Below are 19,190 nucleotides of genomic sequence, written 5' to 3' on the forward strand. Positions count from 1 at the left end.
TCTGCTCAAAGATAAGGTAAAACAATACCGCCTAAAATAACGTTTATTTCCCTGTGTGACGTATGCGGAAATGTAATTAAGTCAGCTAGTAACATCGCTTGCTAATTTCGGCTGGTTAGCTAGCTGAATAACCACAGCGCATGGCCAACACAACACACACACACACACACACACACACTAACAGCTGAGCTTTAGGACCTCTCCATACAGGGCTTTACAGCGCGTGTCATTTAATCTATTATGTGCATTTCAACTGAACTGAAATTGAGACTGGAAATTGAGTGCAGGTGCGTGTTCCTCAGCTAACAAGTTCAGTTAGCCTAGTTAAAGGAAATGTATTGCAGGAATTATGCAAAAAGTAATACTTTATCTTGCCAATAAACCTAAATAAAAATGTCAGAAATCCATCAAACTATGGCCCCCATCTCCTAAATGCCAGTTTACCAACTGTGACCCTCCACCAGGGGGCAACATATCTTACACGTGTGCTGACCCTCTGTCCACACCCCAGTTCCTCCAGGAAGGAAGGCACCCACATAATGCCGAATTAAAATGAATACGCAGCTATAACTAATGATTCAGCCTTCTAAATATTTTAAATAAAGAATGTTTAGTTTTATGCATAATGCATTGGCAGGAATTGTATTATGTGTTTGGATAAGCATTATATAGTTAAACTGTGTGCAGGTTCGTATGAGTTGCTGCCATTATATAGTGTTTTATATACAGTGTTTTACATATGGTGTTGATGCAGCATGTTCAGTGGCTGTGCTTTACTTTGAAAGAAAGTGAAGTAAAACAAAGAAACTCATACATCTGTCTAATTATACACTAATGCATTCTCATCTTCTGCCTTTAGACAGGTCTGGAGGGAGGAGGAGGAGGAGAGAGAGAGAGAGAGAGCGAGAGAGAGAGAGAGAGAGAGCGAGAGAGAGAGAGAGAGAGAGAGAGAGAGAGAGAGAGAGAGAGAGAGAGAGGACACCCGCCCGGAACTGCAAAGCCAACAGAAGTTTTGTGTACATGAATTGTTGACTGCTTCAGTTGGACTCATTCTTTATCACTGGTGGCAGGTATGTCTGTATATGTACATTATATGATTTCTATATATAAGCACATATCTGGCAAACAGCATCAGAACTAAAACATTTCTGAAATGTGTATATAAAACCGCTTCCTTACAGAATATATAAACTATTAGAAACTGAAGTACCATGTACATATTTTGTGTTTGAGTAATTAACTGTTGAAATGAAACTTTTAAATGGCTGTTGTTTTGCTTTTATATGGTTGACTTGAATGAAAGCAGTAGCGTTTGCTGCTTTTTCTACGTTAGGCAGCTCAGCTGGACTGTGTGAAATCTTTAGACAGCTCAGCTGGACAGTGTAATCTTTAGGCAGCTCAGCTGGACTGTGTGAAATCTTTAGACAGCTCAGCTGGACAGTGAAATCTTTAGGCAGCTCAGCTGGGCTGTGTAATCTTTAGGCAGCTCAGCTGGACTGTGTAAAATGTGAAATAGCAGTTTTTGTTGTCTGAAAGATTAGGCAGTGGGAGGTGGTCTGGATGTGAGAAAGGACTGACAGGCAGGTCACACTGCAATAGTTTATTCTTTTATTATTTATTTTCAATTTGCTATAACTTCTTATTATTTGTCCTTATTTTACCGCTGAAAGTCTTACTGAAGAACATCTGCATTTTCGAAGCTCTTCTCTATAGACTAATCCCCATAGTCTTCATGGGTCCCTAATAGACTAACCCCACAGCCTTCATGAGTCCCTGAACAGATACCCACAGAAGTTTTAGGTCCCGTGGCAAGTATCTTGCGGCCAGAGCCTGTTAGGCCGGAAGGGGCCGGCGCAGGCCAGCGGCCAAGTGTCTTTTTTGACGGGGGCTCTGTGCGGGCCAGCGACAGACTGATGGCAGCATTAAGGTAGGGCCCTATAGTTTCTGTGATAACAGAATCACGGATGGAATCGTGGAATTGAGAATTTAAAAGAGCTATAACACAGATTCCATAGGGCCCTATATTAAGTCAATGCTAAAAGCTGACTGGAGATTGAAAATTTGACTACGTAATGTGAATGTTATTATAAATAAGTCTAAATGACTTATTTATAACAACATTCACATTACGTAGCCATATTCAACACACATTTAAAAAATCAACAACTGTTTACAGTATAGCAGAGTCCTACAAAGAATCTGACAACAATGTACAGTCTTGGAATGCTGTGTTTTCAACAACAACAAAATAAATTAAATTAAATAAATAATATCAAGTTTTTGCACTCTACAAAAAACTCGTATTCAAGTCCTGATTGGCTACTGAATCTTACAACAAGCCTTGGAATGCTGGGCACATTTAAACATTTAAAAAACTGTCTAAATAAATTCAAAATAAATTATAAACTCAAAAATGCCATCTAACCTGTGCTCATTCAAATGACAAAATCTGCGTATTCCAGATCATTGCCATGAACATTTTCGGAGTGTGTACGTTTATCCAGTTTTTAATATGCTGATGTCGATTGAAATGTGCACAATTTTTGAGACGCAAACAAAATTTTATTCTCGTCTAAACTAATTGAGGAGAACTGTCTCTATCATATTTAGTAATATGTCATTTCTAATCAAGTACAATAATTAAAAACAAGTTGACACCAATAATACCGTTAATCAGTTTAAGGGATTTTCTGCCTGCTCATTTTTCAGCTCAGCACCCGTCACTAGGGCACCCAGTGGTTTTCTTTCACTTTAAAAACAAGACCAGGTCAAAACCTAGTATATGGTTTTGAGGACTGCCCCGCTATTGCGGTCCAGCCAAAAATAACTAGCACTTTGCTGTAAGTGGTGGGTACAGACCATTTGACAATTAGGACGTTGGCTCTTCTCCATTGCTCTTAATGGTCTAAAAGACAATACAAATAATTTTAAATCCACGCCCCACTGTAACTGTAGTTTAAAACACATCTTAAAAAAACATTAAAAAAAAAAAAAAATCCCTGATGCTTAGGCCCGGTGGGGGGTCAACTTAGGCCCGGCGGGCTGCCAGACTTGCAATACCCTGGCGGAAACCGTGCCTAATAGACTAATCCCCAAAGGCATGAAAATGCCATTTTGCAGGGAGGATTATGACTGGAGAGGGGTTGGAAGCAGAATGGGGTTTGCTGGGCCTGGCAGCTTTGTGAGATAAAAGCAGCACTATCTCTGCCTCATATGATGGAAGTGTGCAACTTGCTTGAGGTAAAACAGGAATTTTCCGCCTGAAAAGTGAGAACACTGATTTTTGTTGATGTACTTTTTTCCACATGTGAGTGAATACTGGGCCTTACTGCTGTACAGTAGCCAGGGCTGTTCTTGTGTGGGGGGGGGGGCAGGTACAGGTAGGTTGGGCTGTTCTGTGTGGAGGGGGGGGGGGCAGGTACAAGTAGGTTGGGCTGTTCTGGTTGGGGGGGCAGGTACAGGTAAGTTAGGCTGTTCTGGTTGGGGGGCAGGTACAGGTAGGTTTGGCTGTTCTGGTTGGGGGGGCAGGTACAGATAGGTTGGGCTGTTCTGGTTGGAGGCGGGGGGGGGGGGCTGGTACAGGTTAGTTATGGATGGCTGCCTGACTTTCAGATGCTGCATATGCCCAGGTTGTGAGCATGCTCAGTGTGCCCTGTGTGTTGAAGAGAGGAACCAGCCAGTGAAGCAAAATGAAATCACCTCACCTGAGTGACGAAAAATAATTGGTGAGAGCACACACACACACACACACACACACACACATACACACACACAGCCCCCCATACACACGCACACTCCCTCCCCCACACACACACCACCCCACCCCCCCCCCCCCCCCCCCCGTTCACACCTACACACACATATTCACCTACAAACAGTCAATATTTTTCAGCTTTAAAAAAGTACAGGAAAATAATGTTTCTGTTATTAAAAATGTTGAGAGCCCTTTTTAAATGGGGGTAATGTTTGTGCTGAAGAGAGTGGGACTGGACTGGGGACCGGACCCTGACTGCTGCTGGTGCTCAGGATGGGCTGTACCTGCAGCAAACGAAACCAGGCCAGCGGTTCGAGTCCTCCCTCCCTGCACAGAGCGAGCCTGCAGCTAACCAAACACACCCCAGGACCAGCACTTCCTGTAAGTGCTCTCAGATCAGACAAGCCACAGGAAATACCTACTTCATCAGATCAGGCCGCAGGAAACTTCATTTCTCTTCACTGATTCCAGTTTGAATTTGCCCAGAGCAAGTGACTGAGTGAATCTAGGCGTGAGTGAGTGACTGACTGACTGACTGACTGAGTGAATCTAGGTGTGAGTGAGTGAGTGAGTGAGTGTGTGTGTGAGAGTGACTGACTGACTGACTGAATCGAGGCGTGAGTAAGTGAGTCAGTCAGTCAGTCAGTGAGTGCTCTTTTTGTAGCACGTTATGTCAATAGTGTGCACAAACCTGGTTCCTCCATTTGTTTAATTTATTTGTTTTTTGCAGATATTGAAGGTTCTGAGCATTCCTCAGCTGTGAATAATAACTAATAAAGCTGGGTCTGATGCTTCTGTGGCTAAATCATTAGTTTGTGATTGTAAATGAAAGTGAAAGAAATTCATTTTGAAGACACCGGTTGCTTTTCTGATGCTGACAGTGTGTTTCAGTACTTTTGTGTCTCTTTTTCACACAGGTACCAGATCAGCCGCGAGCAGAAGCTTCTCATCTTGGTAATGCAGGTAAGGGTTTAAATACTTCTGTATTTAGTATTACCCATGTCTTTGAGTACATGGCTGTAAGTTTCTGAATGACATACGGTACAGTATGAGTGGAAATCTGAAGGTTAATGCTGTCGAATAGCAGCTGATCTGCATGGTGAGTCCTAGATTTCCAGGGAGATGTTCACCACCATATAAATGACTAATCACAAGATGCCGTGAATTGGCAGGGAACAGTCAAGCAGGCAGGAACCCTGGGAACCTGCTGTGGATCTGCCAGTGATCTGCGTTTAGTATTGATTGACAGTACTGCCATGGACAGCATTCTGATTATTAAAAATGCTCTGATGACATGATGATGGATGGTTTGTTTCAGAAAAAGACGTTGTCATCGCGCAGTGGGACTTCAAACCAATCAACAACGATGACCTGAAAATGAATAAAGGAGACAAACTGAAGATTATAGAGGAGTAAACCTAATCTCTTAATCACAGAGATGAGCCTAATCCCATCTCTTAATCACAGAGATGAGCCTAATCCCATCTCTTAATCACAGGCCTACGAGCCTAATCCCATCTCTTAATCACAGGTCTAAGAGCCTAATCTCATCTCCATAGTCACAGACCTAAGAGCCTAATCCTAACTATCTATAATCCCAGATAACTCAGTCTACACATAACACACTCCATACATAACACAGTCCCCCTGCATGTTCCTGACAACCTAGATCCAGTACTCAAAGCCTAATAACCAAAGGTACCTAAGGGGATAACCTAAGTAACCCTAAGCATGTCCGATTGGAAACCCTAAGGGATAACCCTAAGGGGATAACTCTAAGGGATAACCCTAAGAGATAACCCAAAAGGGATAGCCCTAAGGGGATAACTCTAAGGGATAACCCTAAGAGATAACCCAAAAGGGATAACCCTAAGAGATAACCCAAAAGGGATAACCCTAAGAGATAACCCAAAAGGGATAGCCCTAAGCCTTTGGCAGAGCGGTGATGGCCCCTGGTTTTCTCTGGTAGGAATGGTGCTTGGTGCTTGGCCCGCTCCCTGGTCTCTGGAGAAGAGGGTTATGTGCCGTCTTCATACGTGAGCACGCCGGGGTCACAGGAGGAGGAGGGGTGAGGATGCGAGAGAAACACAGGCTTTCACATGATTTACAAAAGTGACCCAACGTTAATACCACAGTGTGACAGCTTGTCTTTCTCATGCTCTCTCTCTCTTTCTCTCACTCTCGCTCTGTATCTCCCCCTCTCTCTCTTGCTCTGTATCTCTCTCTTTCTCTCTCTCTCTCTCTCTTTGTCTCTCCCCCCTCTCTCTCGTGCTCCCCTCCTCTCTCTCCCTCTCCGTCTTGCCCTCTCTTTCTCTCTCTGTCTCCCTCTCTCCCCTCCTCACTCTCCCTTTCTCTCTCTCCTTCTTTGCCCCTCTCTTTCTTTCTCTCCCTCCTCTCTCTCCCTCTCTTTCTCTATCTGCTGCAGGTGGTTATTTATAAATTTGAGCCGCAGGGACACAGAGCGCCTCCTGCTGGCACCAGGGAACAGTGTAGGATCTTTTCTGATCCGAGAGAGCGAGACAACCAAAGGTATTTATGACAAAGCTGTACATTCATAAAGTTATCAATACAATCAATATCAATACTGTAAAACCATAAAATCAATATCAATGTCATCAATCATACAATCAATTTCAATACAATCATCCACACAATCAAGATCAATGTCATAAACCACACAATCAATATCAGTACCATCAGTTATTAATGGAACCATCAGTGTGATCATTCACATGCTGTTTAAATGTGATTTTCTCCCCACAGGGTAGCACACTTTCTATTGGATGCTTTAAAGGACCCTTTTTCGTAATTGCATGTGTGTGATCATATATGGTGGACCTCTAAGGGAAGACTGCAATGATCATCATATCAGTCATTTAGAAGCATATTAATGTACACAATTAGCATATTAATGTATTCAATTAGCATATGAATGTCCTCAAATGAGTGCTTCTGACAGAAGACCCTGTGGTAACATTAGACATATTGTACACAAATGTTAATATTAGCATGTGCACATTAGCACTAAAGCATTTCATTGCCATGATGGAATAGCATACTGAGCTAAAGATGAATTCATTGTTAATCCAACATTTCCCAGCTAACAGTGCAGTCAATATGGTGTAGACTTCAGCAAAATGGCACAGATTATCCTAAAATGTTACATGCTGCTGCAAAAACATCCCGATGGTGTTACTGCTTTGGATATTATTTTGGAAGATGTGTAAGTGCTGGCTCTATGTAACAGTGTCCATGGTTACCGGAGAGTCTGTTGGTTTCCAGGGGGGTTCTCTCTGTCCATCAGGGACTGTGGAGCTGCAGAACAGGGGGACGTTGTGAAACACTACAAAATCCGAGCCCTGGACCACGGTGGATACTACATTTCCCCGACCTCCACCTTCCCCTCTCTGCAGGAGCTGGTGCAGTATTATCAAAGTAAACACACCTGGGCTGGGGGTATATAGTGTTGGGGTGTACAAGGCTGTGCTGGGGTGTAAGTCACTGTTGGGGGTTAAGTTAATGCTGAGGTGTGTTGGGGTGTTTTGGGGCATGTTGGGGTGTATAACAGTGTTGGGGTGCAGGTGTGTGTTTTGCCTGTATAACAGTGTTGGGGTGCAGGTCAGTGTTGGGTTGTATAACAGTGTTGGGGTGCAGGTCAGTGTTGGGCTGTATAACAGTGTTGGGGTGCAGGTCAGTGTTAGGCTGTATAAAAGTGTTGGGGTGGAGGTCAGTGTTGGGCTATATAACAGTGTTGGGGTGCAGATCAGTGTTCGGCTGTATAACAGTGTTGGGGTGCAGGTCAGTGTTGGGCCGTGTAACAGTGTTGGGGTGCAGGTCAGCGTTGGGCCATATAACAGTGTTGGGGTGCAGGTCAGTGTTGGGCTGTATAACAGTGTTGGGGTGCAGGTCAGTGTTGGGCTGTATAACAGTGTTGGGGTGGAGGTCAGTGTTGGGCTATATAACAGTGTTGGGTGCAGGATCAGTGTTGGCTGTATAACAGTGTTGGGGTGCAGGTCAGTGTTGGGCTGTTAACAGTGTTGGGGTGCAGTCAGGTGGGTATAACAGTGTTGGGGTGCAGGTCAGTGTTGGCTGTATAACAGTGTTGGGGTGCAGGTCAGTGTTGGGCTGTATAACAGTGTTGGGGTGCAGGTCAGTGTTGGGCTGTATAACAGTGTTGGGGTGCAGGTCAGTGTTGGGCTGTATAACAGTGTTGGGGTGCAGGTCAGTGTTGGGCTGTATAACAGTGTTGGGGTGCAGGTCAGTGTTGGGCTGTATAACAGTGTTGGGGTGCAGGTCAGTGTTGGGCTGTATAACAGTGTTGGGGTGCAGGTCAGTGTTAGGCTGTATAACAGTGTTGGGGTGCAGGTCAGTGTTGGGCTGTATAACAGTGTTGGGGTGCAGGTCAGTGTTGGGCTGTGTAACAGTGTTGGGGTGCAGGTCAGTGTTGGGCTGTATAACAGTGTTGGGGTGCAGGTCAGTGTTGGGCTGTATAACAGTGTTGGGGTGCAGGTCAGTGTTGGGCTGTATAACAGTGTTGGGGTGCAGGTCAGTGTTGGGCTGTATAACAGTGTTGGGCTGTCCCCTGCAGGGACGGCAGATGGCCTGTGCCAGCGCTTGGTGGCGCCGTGCCGCTCGGGGATGCCAGAGCGCTCGTGGGCGCTGGACGAGTGGGAGATTCCTCGGCACACGCTGCGCATGGTGCAGAAGCTGGGGGCGGGGCAGTTTGGCGAAGTGTGGATGGGTGAGAGAGAGGACCAGAGCCTGACCCACTCACCACTTCCGCCTGCAACACCGCCTGCCCCACCCACCACTCCCGCCTGCAACACGCCTGCCCCACCCACCACCCCACCCACCACTCCCGCCTGCAACACGCCTGCCCCACCCACCACCCCACCCACCACTCCCGCCTGCAACACAACCTGCCCCACCCACCACTTCTGCCTGCAACACCGCCTGCCCCACCCACCACTCCCGCCTGCAACACAACCTGCCCCACCCACCACTTCTGCCTGCAACACCGCCTGCCCCACCCACCACCCCACCCACCATTCCCGCCTGCAACACAACCTGCCCCACCCACCACTCCCGCCTGCAACACACCTGCCCCACCCACCACCCCACCCCCACTCCTGCCTGCAAGACAACCTGCCCCACCCACCACTCCCGCCTACAACACAACCTGCCCCACCCACCACCCCCGCCTGCAACACACCTGCCCCCAATACACCTGCCCCACCCACCACTCCCGCCTGCAACACACCTGCCCCACCCACCCAGTGGGAACTGTCATAGTCATGAATGGAATAATGTGTTTTGATTGGCTGAAATGCTGGCTGATTGTCTGAAGGCACTAACGGCATGATGGTGGCGTTCATTACAGGCTATTATAAGAACAGCCAAAAGGTGGCGATAAAGATGCTGAAGGAGGGCAGTATGGAGCCGGAGGCTTTCCTGCAGGAGGCCAACCTGATGAAGCAGCTGCATCACGACCGTCTGGTGCGCCTGTACGCCGTCGTCACCCAGGAGCCCATACTCATCATCACTGAGTTCATGGCCAACGGTAAGCCCCGCCCCCTCAGCCACAACCCACTGCAGTGCCCCAGTAAAGCCCCACCCCTCAGCCCCGCCCCCTCAGCCACAACCCACTGCAGTGCCCCAGTAAAGCCCCGCCCCCTCAGCCACAACCCACTGCAGTACCCCAGTAAAGCCCCGCCCCTTCAGCCACAACCCACTGCAGTACCCCAGTAAAACCCCGCCCCCTCAGCCCCACCCCCTCAGCCACAACCCACTGCAGTGCCCCAGTAAAGCCCCGCCCCCTCAGCCACAACCCACTGCAGTACCCCAGTAAAGCCCCGCCCCCTCAGCCACAACCCACTGCAGTACCCCAGTAAAGCCCTGCCCCCTCAGCCACAACCCACTGCAGTACCCCAGTAAAGCCCCGCCCCCTCAGCCACAACCCACTGCAGTGCCCCAGTAAAGCCCCGCCCCCTCAGCCACAACCCACTGCAGTACCCCAGTAAAGCCCCGCCCCCTCAGCCACAACCCACTGCAGTACCCCAGTAAAACCCCGCCCCTCAGCCCCCACCCCTCAGCCACAACCCACTGCAGTGCCCCAGTAAAGCCCGCCCCCTCAGCCACAACCCACTGCAGTACCCCAGTAAAGCCCCGCCCCCTCAGCCACAACCCACTGCAGTACCCCAGTAAAGCCCCGCCCCCTCAGCCACAACCCACTGCAGTGCCCCAGTAAAGCCCCGCCCCCTCAGCCACAACCCACTGCAGTACCCCAGTAAAGCCCCGCCCCCTCAGCCACAACCCACTGCAGTGCCCCAGTAAAGCCCCGCCCCCTCAGCCACAACCCACTGCAGTGCCCCAGTAAAGCCCCGCCCCCTCAGCCACAACCCACTGCAGTGCCCCAGTAAAGCCCCGCCCCTCAGCCCCTATCCACTTTTACTGTGTGGCTAGTGAAGTGAGCCAATTATAAGATCATAAATTTCCCAGAAAATCTCTGTGATTGGTCAGATTCTGAAAGCGCACGACAGCTCCACCTACGCTGGGGTTCATGTGGTTTCACTTGGCCTGCAGGTGGTATCTGTAGAGCAGCCAAGTAATACTCGTATAACCCTGACCCTTACACTGACATTTAACACTGACCCTTACCCTGACATTTAACACTGACCCTTACCCTGACATTTAACACTGACATTTAACACTGACCCTTACCTTGACATTTAACACTGACCCTTACACTGACATTTAACACTGACCCTTACCCTGACATTTAACACTGATATTTAACACTGGCAGGTGTTCAGTATGCTCGTGTTCTTGTTCCTCTCTTTTTTGCAGGAAGTCTGCTAGACTTTCTGAAAACAGACAGTGGAAAGAAGCTGAAGATTCCTAAGCTGATAGATATGTCAGCACAGGTCCGTGGGCCACGTATCCCCAGTCACTTTCATATCAAACAAATAATGTAATATGAACAATAATCCATAAACATGCTATAAAACCAACAAGTTTAACCAGTGATCCATAGACCCCTTTAAAAAGAATAAGGAAGAAACAAAAGAATGCAATCCCAAGCACTCAGTCCCATGATTGAGCTTGCACATTCTGCAGAGTGTGGGGTAAATGCTGCTTTTAAAAAACAGTTTGCTATTGCTTACTTTTATTTTTTATTCACTTAGTTTTGCATTCTCATACAGGATGTACTGTGCATATATACAGGAGAACTGCTGCAGAGTGACTGGTGGAGCTCTATCTTTAGTAAAGTGTCTCACACGTAATCATTTATTAACATCCGGACAGGAAGTGATGCGTCTTTTCCACTCATCATGCCCCTGAGAAAGAGCTCATTTCCTGTTTTACCCACTTCACAGACCCTGAAACACCACAGCCCACCCAAACCCTCAGAGCTGTGAGCACTGTTTTCCTGCATGACTGTGATGTTGTGAATAGGCTGCAGCTCGTGTTCACCAGTCAGAAACAGCCTCTAGAACGTTCTGTGAGCGGGGCTGGTTCAGCCCGTCTGGGTCCCTCTGGTCCTCTGCAGTGTGCAGGGTCTGCAGTCCCTCTCGCTCTGTCCGTCCTTCTCTTAGCACTGTCTCTGTTACACGTAAAAAATGTAATATTTCATACACAAATATACGGAAATATAAAATACAAATGAGAACATCAAAAGCATAGATTTTTTTTAAATGTGCTAAATAAGTAAAATATTAGAAATGATTGGAGAGTGGAAATAAACTCACTGCAGTTTATGCACTGGCTTTTGTGAGTGCATTTGGCCCAGTTCAGACCTGCTCGCTGTAGTTTAGATGTTCATGTGTTCACAGGATAAATTATGGCCCTTATCTCTCTGTGTGGTAGATTGCGGAGGGCATGGCGTATATCGAGCGCAAAAAATACATCCACAGGGACCTGCGAGCCGCCAACATCCTGGTGTCTGAAACACTGCACTGCAAGATCGCCGACTTCGGCCTGGCCAGGATCATCGAGTCCGAGTACACAGCACAGGAAGGTAAAAATGCAGTGCTACAGCTACAACACTCCAGTGCATACTGGGAAAGATACCGCCGCTCTATCGACTCCAACCTGCACTCATGATGAGTCTCTACTGATTGAGCCACTCTATGGTAAAAACACACAGTTAAAACATATACAGTAAAAAAACGTTATAGGACACATTAAACACACACAGTACACACACACAATTAACACAGTCAGGAAATTACTTTGTTAGGGTTGGAGTGAAAGCCTACAGGACTGTAGATCTCCAGCAGCAGGGTTGGGCAGCCCAGCTCTAGCTGTTGAGTGAGGTGTTCTTTGTTAGGGTTGGAGTGAAAGCCTACAGGACTGTAGATCTCCAGGAACAGGGCCGGTTACCATTGGTGTATGACATGAGGCTGCCCAGCAACATGCCTGCCAGCTTTAATAAAAGGGATTATCTGCATCCTAGATTTAATTCAAATGTGCTTCTGAACACGCCTTCCCCATTGGCACAGGATTTTGGGTAATGTGGTTTCACTGGCACAGGATCCTCATTGGACCATTACTGAGGCCTTCAGGAGACGACAGAGCATGTTTAAATAAGTAAAGAGTCCACATTTTACTGCTCTGCTGTGCAACTGCTTTATATCTGGACCTGCAGGAGCCAAGTTTCCCATCAAATGGACAGCACCAGAGGCCATAAACTACGGCACCTTCAGCATCAAGTCCGATGTGTGGTCGTTTGGTGTTCTGCTCACAGAGATAATTACACACGGGAGAACACCTTATCCAGGTACTCTCTTTTTCTTACTGTAAATCTTAATTTAAGATGATGGCCAGTTACAGGGAACAGGAGGTATATTTTCAGTTTTTTTTAATCTGTAGAAAGTGCGACATTTTCTGTTTATTGTTTAATCCTTCCTCTGCAGTGTGTAGCTCTGGGGTGTGTAACTTTGGGGTGTGTGACTCTGCAGTGTGTAACTCTGGGGTGTGTAACTTTGGGGTGTGTGACTCTGCAGTGTATAACTCTGGGGTGTGTGACTCTGCAGTGTGTAGCTCTGGGGTGTGTAACTTTGGGGTGTGTGACTCTGCAGTGTGTAACTCTGGGGTGTGTAACTCTGAAGTTGTGCTGTATGTGTTTTTTGGTTCAGACATGACCAACCCTGAGGTCATCAGAAACCTGGACCACAGCTACCGCATGCCGCGGCCGGAGAACTGTCCCGAGGCGCTGTATGACATCATGATGACATGCTGGCGGGAGCGGCCCGAAGATAGGCCTACGTTTGAGCACCTGCAGGACATCCTCAACGACTTCTTCATCGCCACTGAAGGCCAATACGAAATGCAGTCCTGAAAGTGGGGCTGCCAACTGCTGTGGCATTAGCGTCGCGGTAACAAGCACCATGGTGCACTGTACCGGACTGTACCAACTGTACTGGGCCGACTGTACCGGACTGTACCAACTGTACTGGGCCGACTGTACCGGACTGTACCAACTGTACTGGGCCATACCGACTGTACCGGACTGTACCAACTGTGCTGGGCCGACTGTACTGGACTGTATCAACTGTACTGGGCCATACCGTCAGTACCTGACTGTATTAACTGTACCGGGCAGACTGTACTGGACTGTATCAACTGTACTGGGCCATACCGTCAGTACCTGACTGTATTAACTGTACCGGGCAGACTGTACCGGACTGTATTAACTGTCCTGGGCCTACTGTACCGGACTGTATTAACTGTACCGAGCCGACTGTACCGGACTGTATTAACTGTACTGGGCCTACTGTACCGGACTGTATTAACTGTACTGGGCCTACTGTACCGACTGCACTAGGCCGACTGTACCAGACTGTACCGACTGTACCAAACCGAATGTACAAGACTGCACTGGGCCGACTGTACCAGACTGGACCGACTTTACTGGACCGACTGTACCGGACTGTACTGGGCCGACTGTACCAGACTGTACCAACTGTACTGGGCCGACTGTGCCAGACTGGACCGACTTTACTGGATCGACTGTACCGGACTGTACTGGGCCGACTGTACCAGACTGTACCAACTGTACTGGGCCGACTGTACCGGACTGTACCAACTTTACTGGGCCGACTGTACTGGACTGTACCGACTGTACCAAGCCGACTGTACCAAACTATACTGGGCCGACTGTACTGACTGTACTGGGCCGACTGCAGCTCAGCTGAGGGAATGCAGAGCAACTGCGCAGTGACTGCATAGAATGACTGCGTAGAGTGACTATACAGAGTGACTGGCCAATAACTGCGCTGAGTGACTGTGTAGAGTGACTGCGCAGAGCGACTGCGTAGAGTGACTATGCAGAGTGACTGCGTAGTAACTGCGCTGAGTGACTGTGTAGAGTGACTGCGCAGAGCGACTGCGTAGAGTGACTATGCAGAGTGACTGCGTAGTAACTGCGCTGAGTGACTGTGTAGAGTGACTGCGCAGAGCGACTGCGTAGAGTGACTATGCAGAGTGACTGTGTACAGTGACTGCGCAGAGTGACCGCGTAGAGTGACTGCGCAGAGAGTTTGTCTGCACTCTCCATGATGAGACAGTCTGTTTACCCATAAGCTGGAGAGCAGAGAGAGAGAGTGGTATTTTACTGATGATGTCATCCCCACATCCTGCTCACCCCGGGGGCTGCTCATTCTGGGCCCTGCTCATTCTGGGCCATGCTCTCGCCACTCTCAGTGTGCCCTGCACTTTGAGAAAAGGGCGCCACTGCCCCCTACTGGCTAAATACCTTCATTACTAACCAAGCCCAGCCTTGCGTAACTTCAGTAATAATTCTTATCCCATGTCAGATATGCACGTGAAAACATAACTCTTATACCAATATTCAGTGAAATACAAAAGTATTGGGACAGCAATACAATTTTGGCTCTGTACTCCAGCACATTGGTTTTGAAATTAAACAATGAATGTTAGGTCTTGGGTGAATGTTAGAAATGAATATTATTGGTGAGGCTGGGAGAGGTTAGGGGTGAGGCTGAGAGAGGTTAGGGGTGAGGCTGGGAGTGGTTAGGGGTGAGGCTGGGAGAGGTTAGGGGTGAGGCTGGGAGAGGTTAGGGGTGAGGCTGGGAGAGGTTAGGGGTGAGGCTGGGAGTGGTAGGGCTGGTAGTTTTAAGCCCATAAACACAGGTTGAGACCACACAGGTTCAGTCTCACTCAGCGGTTGGACAGGCTCCTGTGTGGAGCTGCAGGGCAGCGACATGAGAGAAATGGGCTTCCTGTCCTGTTCGGCCTGAATTTCTGTTCCCTGCATCCTAAAAGGCCAGGAAACATTTTACAAGATTAAACTGACTTTCCTTCTATAAACTCTAATCAGAGTGCAATCTGAAAGCTACCATAAAAAACATTGCTGTCTGCTTAGCCCCACTACTTTATCACTTTCACAGCCTTTGGAAGCATATTGCCAAAAATGTGTCCACAGGGCATTCAGCATCCAAGTGCGTCATTTACCTCTGAGCTATACCCCCCCCTCTCGAGTTCTGCCTCTACTGCGCTATCTCTGCTGCTCTACCTTTAAACCATTCAGGCTAGCTCCCCCTGCTGGTTAAAGAACAAATGTAGATGTAGTGATTTTCCTAGCACAGTACAGTAATAATCAATCATTTATATTTTACTCAGAAGGTTACTTACCCAGATCTTGCCATTTTTTCTTTCCTGGGAAGAAATAAAATGTTTTGGATAACTTTAAAATACTCTTAGCTACAGGTTTTGGACTTTGTAATTTTGCCTTCCATTTTATATTAATGGTTTTTGAAATAAATAAAAGAATAAAATTGAAAATTGAAAATTTAAAAAAGAAAAATGTCATAAATGAAAGGCGTTATAAGTCCTGGTAAATAAGAACAGTCTGACACACATTCATACTGAGGAGGCCTCATCCAACTCAGCAGGCACAGCAGAATGCAGCAGTCTGGGTGGCCAGAGGGGGCGCTAGCGGCTATGATGAGGCCTTACTGACCCAATCCCTCCTTTCCTGCGGCACTGTGGCAAATTAGGAATCACCGTCAGCATTGGCACAGTCCAGATGCATTCTGGGACATATGGAGGAACTCAGCCAATCATGGGCTTAGAGGTTGCTGTGTTCAGCAGGTTAATAACAGTTTGGCTGTATTTTAAATCAGCGACAGAACTCTCCCGCATCTGCCAGGATATCTGGGCTTTTAGACTAATTGAACACAATGTACACATCTTGTTGTACTCTGTGCCAATTTATCAATTTATCAATTAAGTCCATTTAAATAAATTAATTTGATTAAATAAATACGGAGGCATTTTCTCACACAGAACTCTTGCAACTTCCCTCCCGCCCAGAGAGTGACCCCCTGAGCCAATCGGAGGACAGGATTCAGGATCCAGTGATTAATGCAGGCAGAATATTAACAGGCAATTACATTGGTCAACACCCATCTAAGCCTGTTAGCCAATAGCAAGCCCTTATCTGTGGACCTGGGAGATCACAGAGTAATCTCTGAATCGCCTGAAGGAGGCTTTTAACATTAATTATGCCTCTAGGCTTTCTGCAGCTGGAGTCATTTAATCTCCTTAGAGGTTCCACTGCAGTGCACTGCAAAATCTCTCTTTCTGCCCATCAGTATGCAGAAAAGGAGGTGAGATCCTTACAGGGTTTTAAGAAAAGGAGACAGGGTTGAATATTCTCTGTACTGTAAGAGACAGAGGCCCCCTTTAGAAGCTTGTATGAGCCGTTATGACAGAGTTCCCTTAATGAGCTCAGTAGTGGTCCCGTTATGAGTTCCCTTAAAGAGCTCGGTAGTGGTCGGTAAAGCCAGGGATGACCAGCTGCTCTCACAGCTCAGGTCCAGCTGGGTGGGATTTAAAGGGTATAAAATAGGTTTTCCTGCAGTACTGTGTGTGGCCTGTAGGGTGTAGAATACTCACTGGTTTGACACCAGTGCACACTTATCTCATTGACACCACTATAATATTATTTTTCTCTTATTTTAGAACAAATATAATTCCTCATTATAATATGTTGTTTGTACATGTTTGGGTTAGGGTTCTTATTTTGCATTTTGGGATGACTCAGAGATTTTTTTAAAAATTGGATCTGTGCCTTTAATTCACTTATCTGCTTCTGAGGTAGAATAACTTAGCAAATATTTTCCTGGCATACAGTGCAATGTTTTTTACCGTCCTTTTGACAGTTTATTGCTGTTATTGACCAGCCAAAATTTCCTGAATGGAACTTGTTTGGGTTAAAGATGCTTTTTAATATAGCTCACATTTTGTAAAAAGGATTTTGTCAAACCAGTCTTCCTGCATTCAGTCTTTAGCAAGCAAGCAAAGATGCTCAACACAAAATCAATGGATCAGTGATGCATAGCAGTTCTATGAGAACTGACATTTTTCTGTGATACTTACCAACTACACAGTCAGAGCCCAAACAGATTTTTCACACCACTGCCAAAAATCATATTGTTTTTAAAGTTTACTGGATCATTTCTTTATGTGTCATAAAATGCAGTAAAAATGTCCAGAGAACGAAAGGATACATCATCACTCAATTATACATTTTCTTGAACAAGTGTTAATACACAAAGAAAAATGTCTTTAAAAGTTCACTGAGTGGAAACGTGTGTGTTTATTCCTTTCCTGCAGCCAGAGGAAAAGATTTAATATTTTAATTAGTAATATTTTTCCCAGGTGTCTTTGAGAAACCTGGAGGGAGGCGAGAAACAGTAATCCAGTAAGAAAAGCCTGTGATAACTGGGAGGTTATATACTGACATCTGCCACAAACTAAACTAATTTCCACATGTATCATCCATTTAAAAAACAAAAATTAAAAGATCTGTGTTCACAATCTTCAGCATTTAAAAGGGCTGCAGACTTGACCAAGAGTAATGTTGTGGATGTGAAAGAAATTAGCACAAAAGCTGCTATTTCAATTTTGAAACACCAGGGGGTGTAGTCTACCCTTTAAAATTGAACACAATCTGTGGCTTGGCAGCTCAGCCATTAAAATAAAATTCATGGGCCAACAGGAGATGCAGATGTATAGATGATTAAATGCTGGGCACTGGAGAGAAAGACTGAGTGTATGAGATCACTGAGTGAAAATTAGATAAAGAGCAGACCGGTTTTGGCAGCAGAGAAAAGGAACAAGGCTTCTTAACAAGGGAGAGCACAGAGGAGAGACAGGTAAGGATGAGAGCATGAGCTGAGAGCACAGAGGAGAGACAGGTAAGGATGAGAGCATGAGCTGACAGCACAGAGGGAAGACAGGTAAGGATGAGAGCATGAGCTGAGAGCACAGAGGATGGGTGGCAGGCCAGGTGAGAAAGCTGGCCAGGTGAGCAGACAGGCCAGGTGAGAGGGCAAGACAGGTGAGCAGACAGGCCAGGTGAGAAGGAAAGACAGGTGTGCAGGCAGGCCAGGTGAGAAGGAAAGACAGGTGTGCAAGCAGGCCAGGTGAGAAGGAAAGACAGGTAAGCAGGCAGGCCAGGTGAGCAGACAGGTGTACAGGCAGGCCAGGTGAGGAGACAGGCCAGGTGAGAAGGAAAGACAGGTAAGCAGGCAGGCCAGGTGAGCAGACAGGTGTACAGGCAGGCCAGGTGAGAAGGAAAGACAGTTAAGCAGGTAGGCCAGGTGAGCAGACAGGCCAGGTGAGCTGTGATCAGGGAGAGCTGAGTGGACTGCTGTGGCAGAGCCTGTCAGTCTCAGTCAGTGAGAGCCTGTCAGTCACAGCCAGTCAGAGCCTGCCAGTCACAGCCAGTCATAGCCTGTTAGTCACAACCAGTCACAGCCAGTCACAGCCTGCCAGTCACTGCCAGTCACAGCCTGTCAGTCACAGCCAGTCACAGCCTGTCAGTCACAGCCAGTCACAGCCCGCCAGTCACAACCAGTTCTCTGAGGGGGGGTTTGTGGATACTGATAGCCCATATACCACCCTGACACCATCACTCACACACGCCAAGTATACATCACACACACACACACCAAATATACATCACACGCAAACTATATATTACACACACACTAAATCTACATCATACGCACATGCCAAATCCTCATCACACACACCAAATTTATAACGCACACAAACTCTACACCACCCCCACACAGCAAATCTACATCACAGACCAAATTTACATTGCACACACCAAAAATGAAAAAAAAAACTACTGTGCATTATTCATCTTTATTGCATGGAGAAAAAAATCTATGATACAGATGAGCATTATAATTTAAACTACAAGCTCACGTTTTCTAATCAAAAGAATCTCGTTGAATTGTGTGTGGACAGTCTGTACAACTGATAGTCAAATTATTGTATGTTATTCCAGATTAGGGTATTTCAGAGAAAGAGAACGACGAATAAGGTTTCTAGCCATTAAGCACTGCACATTCTATGGGTAGCAGGCTGCTTATTCGTTAATGCTATGATCTCACTA

At 46.8% G+C, this 19,190-nt stretch overlaps 1 protein-coding gene and 1 long non-coding RNA gene across 4 annotated transcripts; one reads left to right on the forward strand and one right to left on the reverse strand.

Moving 5' to 3' along the window:
• The first annotated feature begins 864 nt into the window (after nt 1-864).
• Nucleotides 865-14,388, forward strand: blk (BLK proto-oncogene, Src family tyrosine kinase). Of its 3 annotated transcripts, XR_010330743.1 has the most exons (15): nt 865-1,070; nt 3,613-3,725; nt 3,978-4,135; nt 4,672-4,717; nt 5,073-5,166; nt 5,724-5,822; nt 6,180-6,283; nt 7,037-7,189; nt 8,343-8,495; nt 9,135-9,314; nt 10,601-10,677; nt 11,621-11,771; nt 12,402-12,533; nt 12,892-13,219; nt 14,291-14,388. XR_010330743.1 is itself a non-coding variant. In XM_064340893.1 (14 exons), the coding sequence occupies exons 3-14, from the start codon at nt 4,028-4,030 to the stop codon at nt 13,092-13,094; spliced, it is 1,500 nt and encodes a 499-aa protein (XP_064196963.1). In that variant the 5' UTR covers nt 865-1,070; nt 3,613-3,725; nt 3,978-4,027; the 3' UTR covers nt 13,095-13,320. The 3 variants fall into 3 exon arrangements, 2 of the variants coding, with proteins under 2 accessions (XP_064196963.1, XP_064196964.1); XM_064340893.1 differs by lacking the exon at nt 14,291-14,388 and having other exon boundaries at nt 12,892-13,320; XM_064340894.1 differs by lacking the exon at nt 14,291-14,388 and having other exon boundaries at nt 866-1,070; nt 4,672-4,708; nt 12,892-13,320.
• LOC135257782 (uncharacterized) lies at nt 13,251-13,883 on the reverse strand. Its single transcript, XR_010330744.1, has 3 exons — nt 13,796-13,883; nt 13,470-13,652; nt 13,251-13,332 (listed from the first exon to the last, which is right to left on the reverse strand). It is a non-coding gene; the product is annotated as an uncharacterized LOC135257782 (long non-coding RNA).
• Nucleotides 14,389-19,190: the final 4,802 nt, after the last annotated feature.

Source organism: Anguilla rostrata, chromosome 6 (assembly GCF_018555375.3).
Source record: "Anguilla rostrata isolate EN2019 chromosome 6, ASM1855537v3, whole genome shotgun sequence".
Lineage (NCBI taxonomy): Eukaryota > Metazoa > Chordata > Actinopteri > Anguilliformes > Anguillidae > Anguilla > Anguilla rostrata.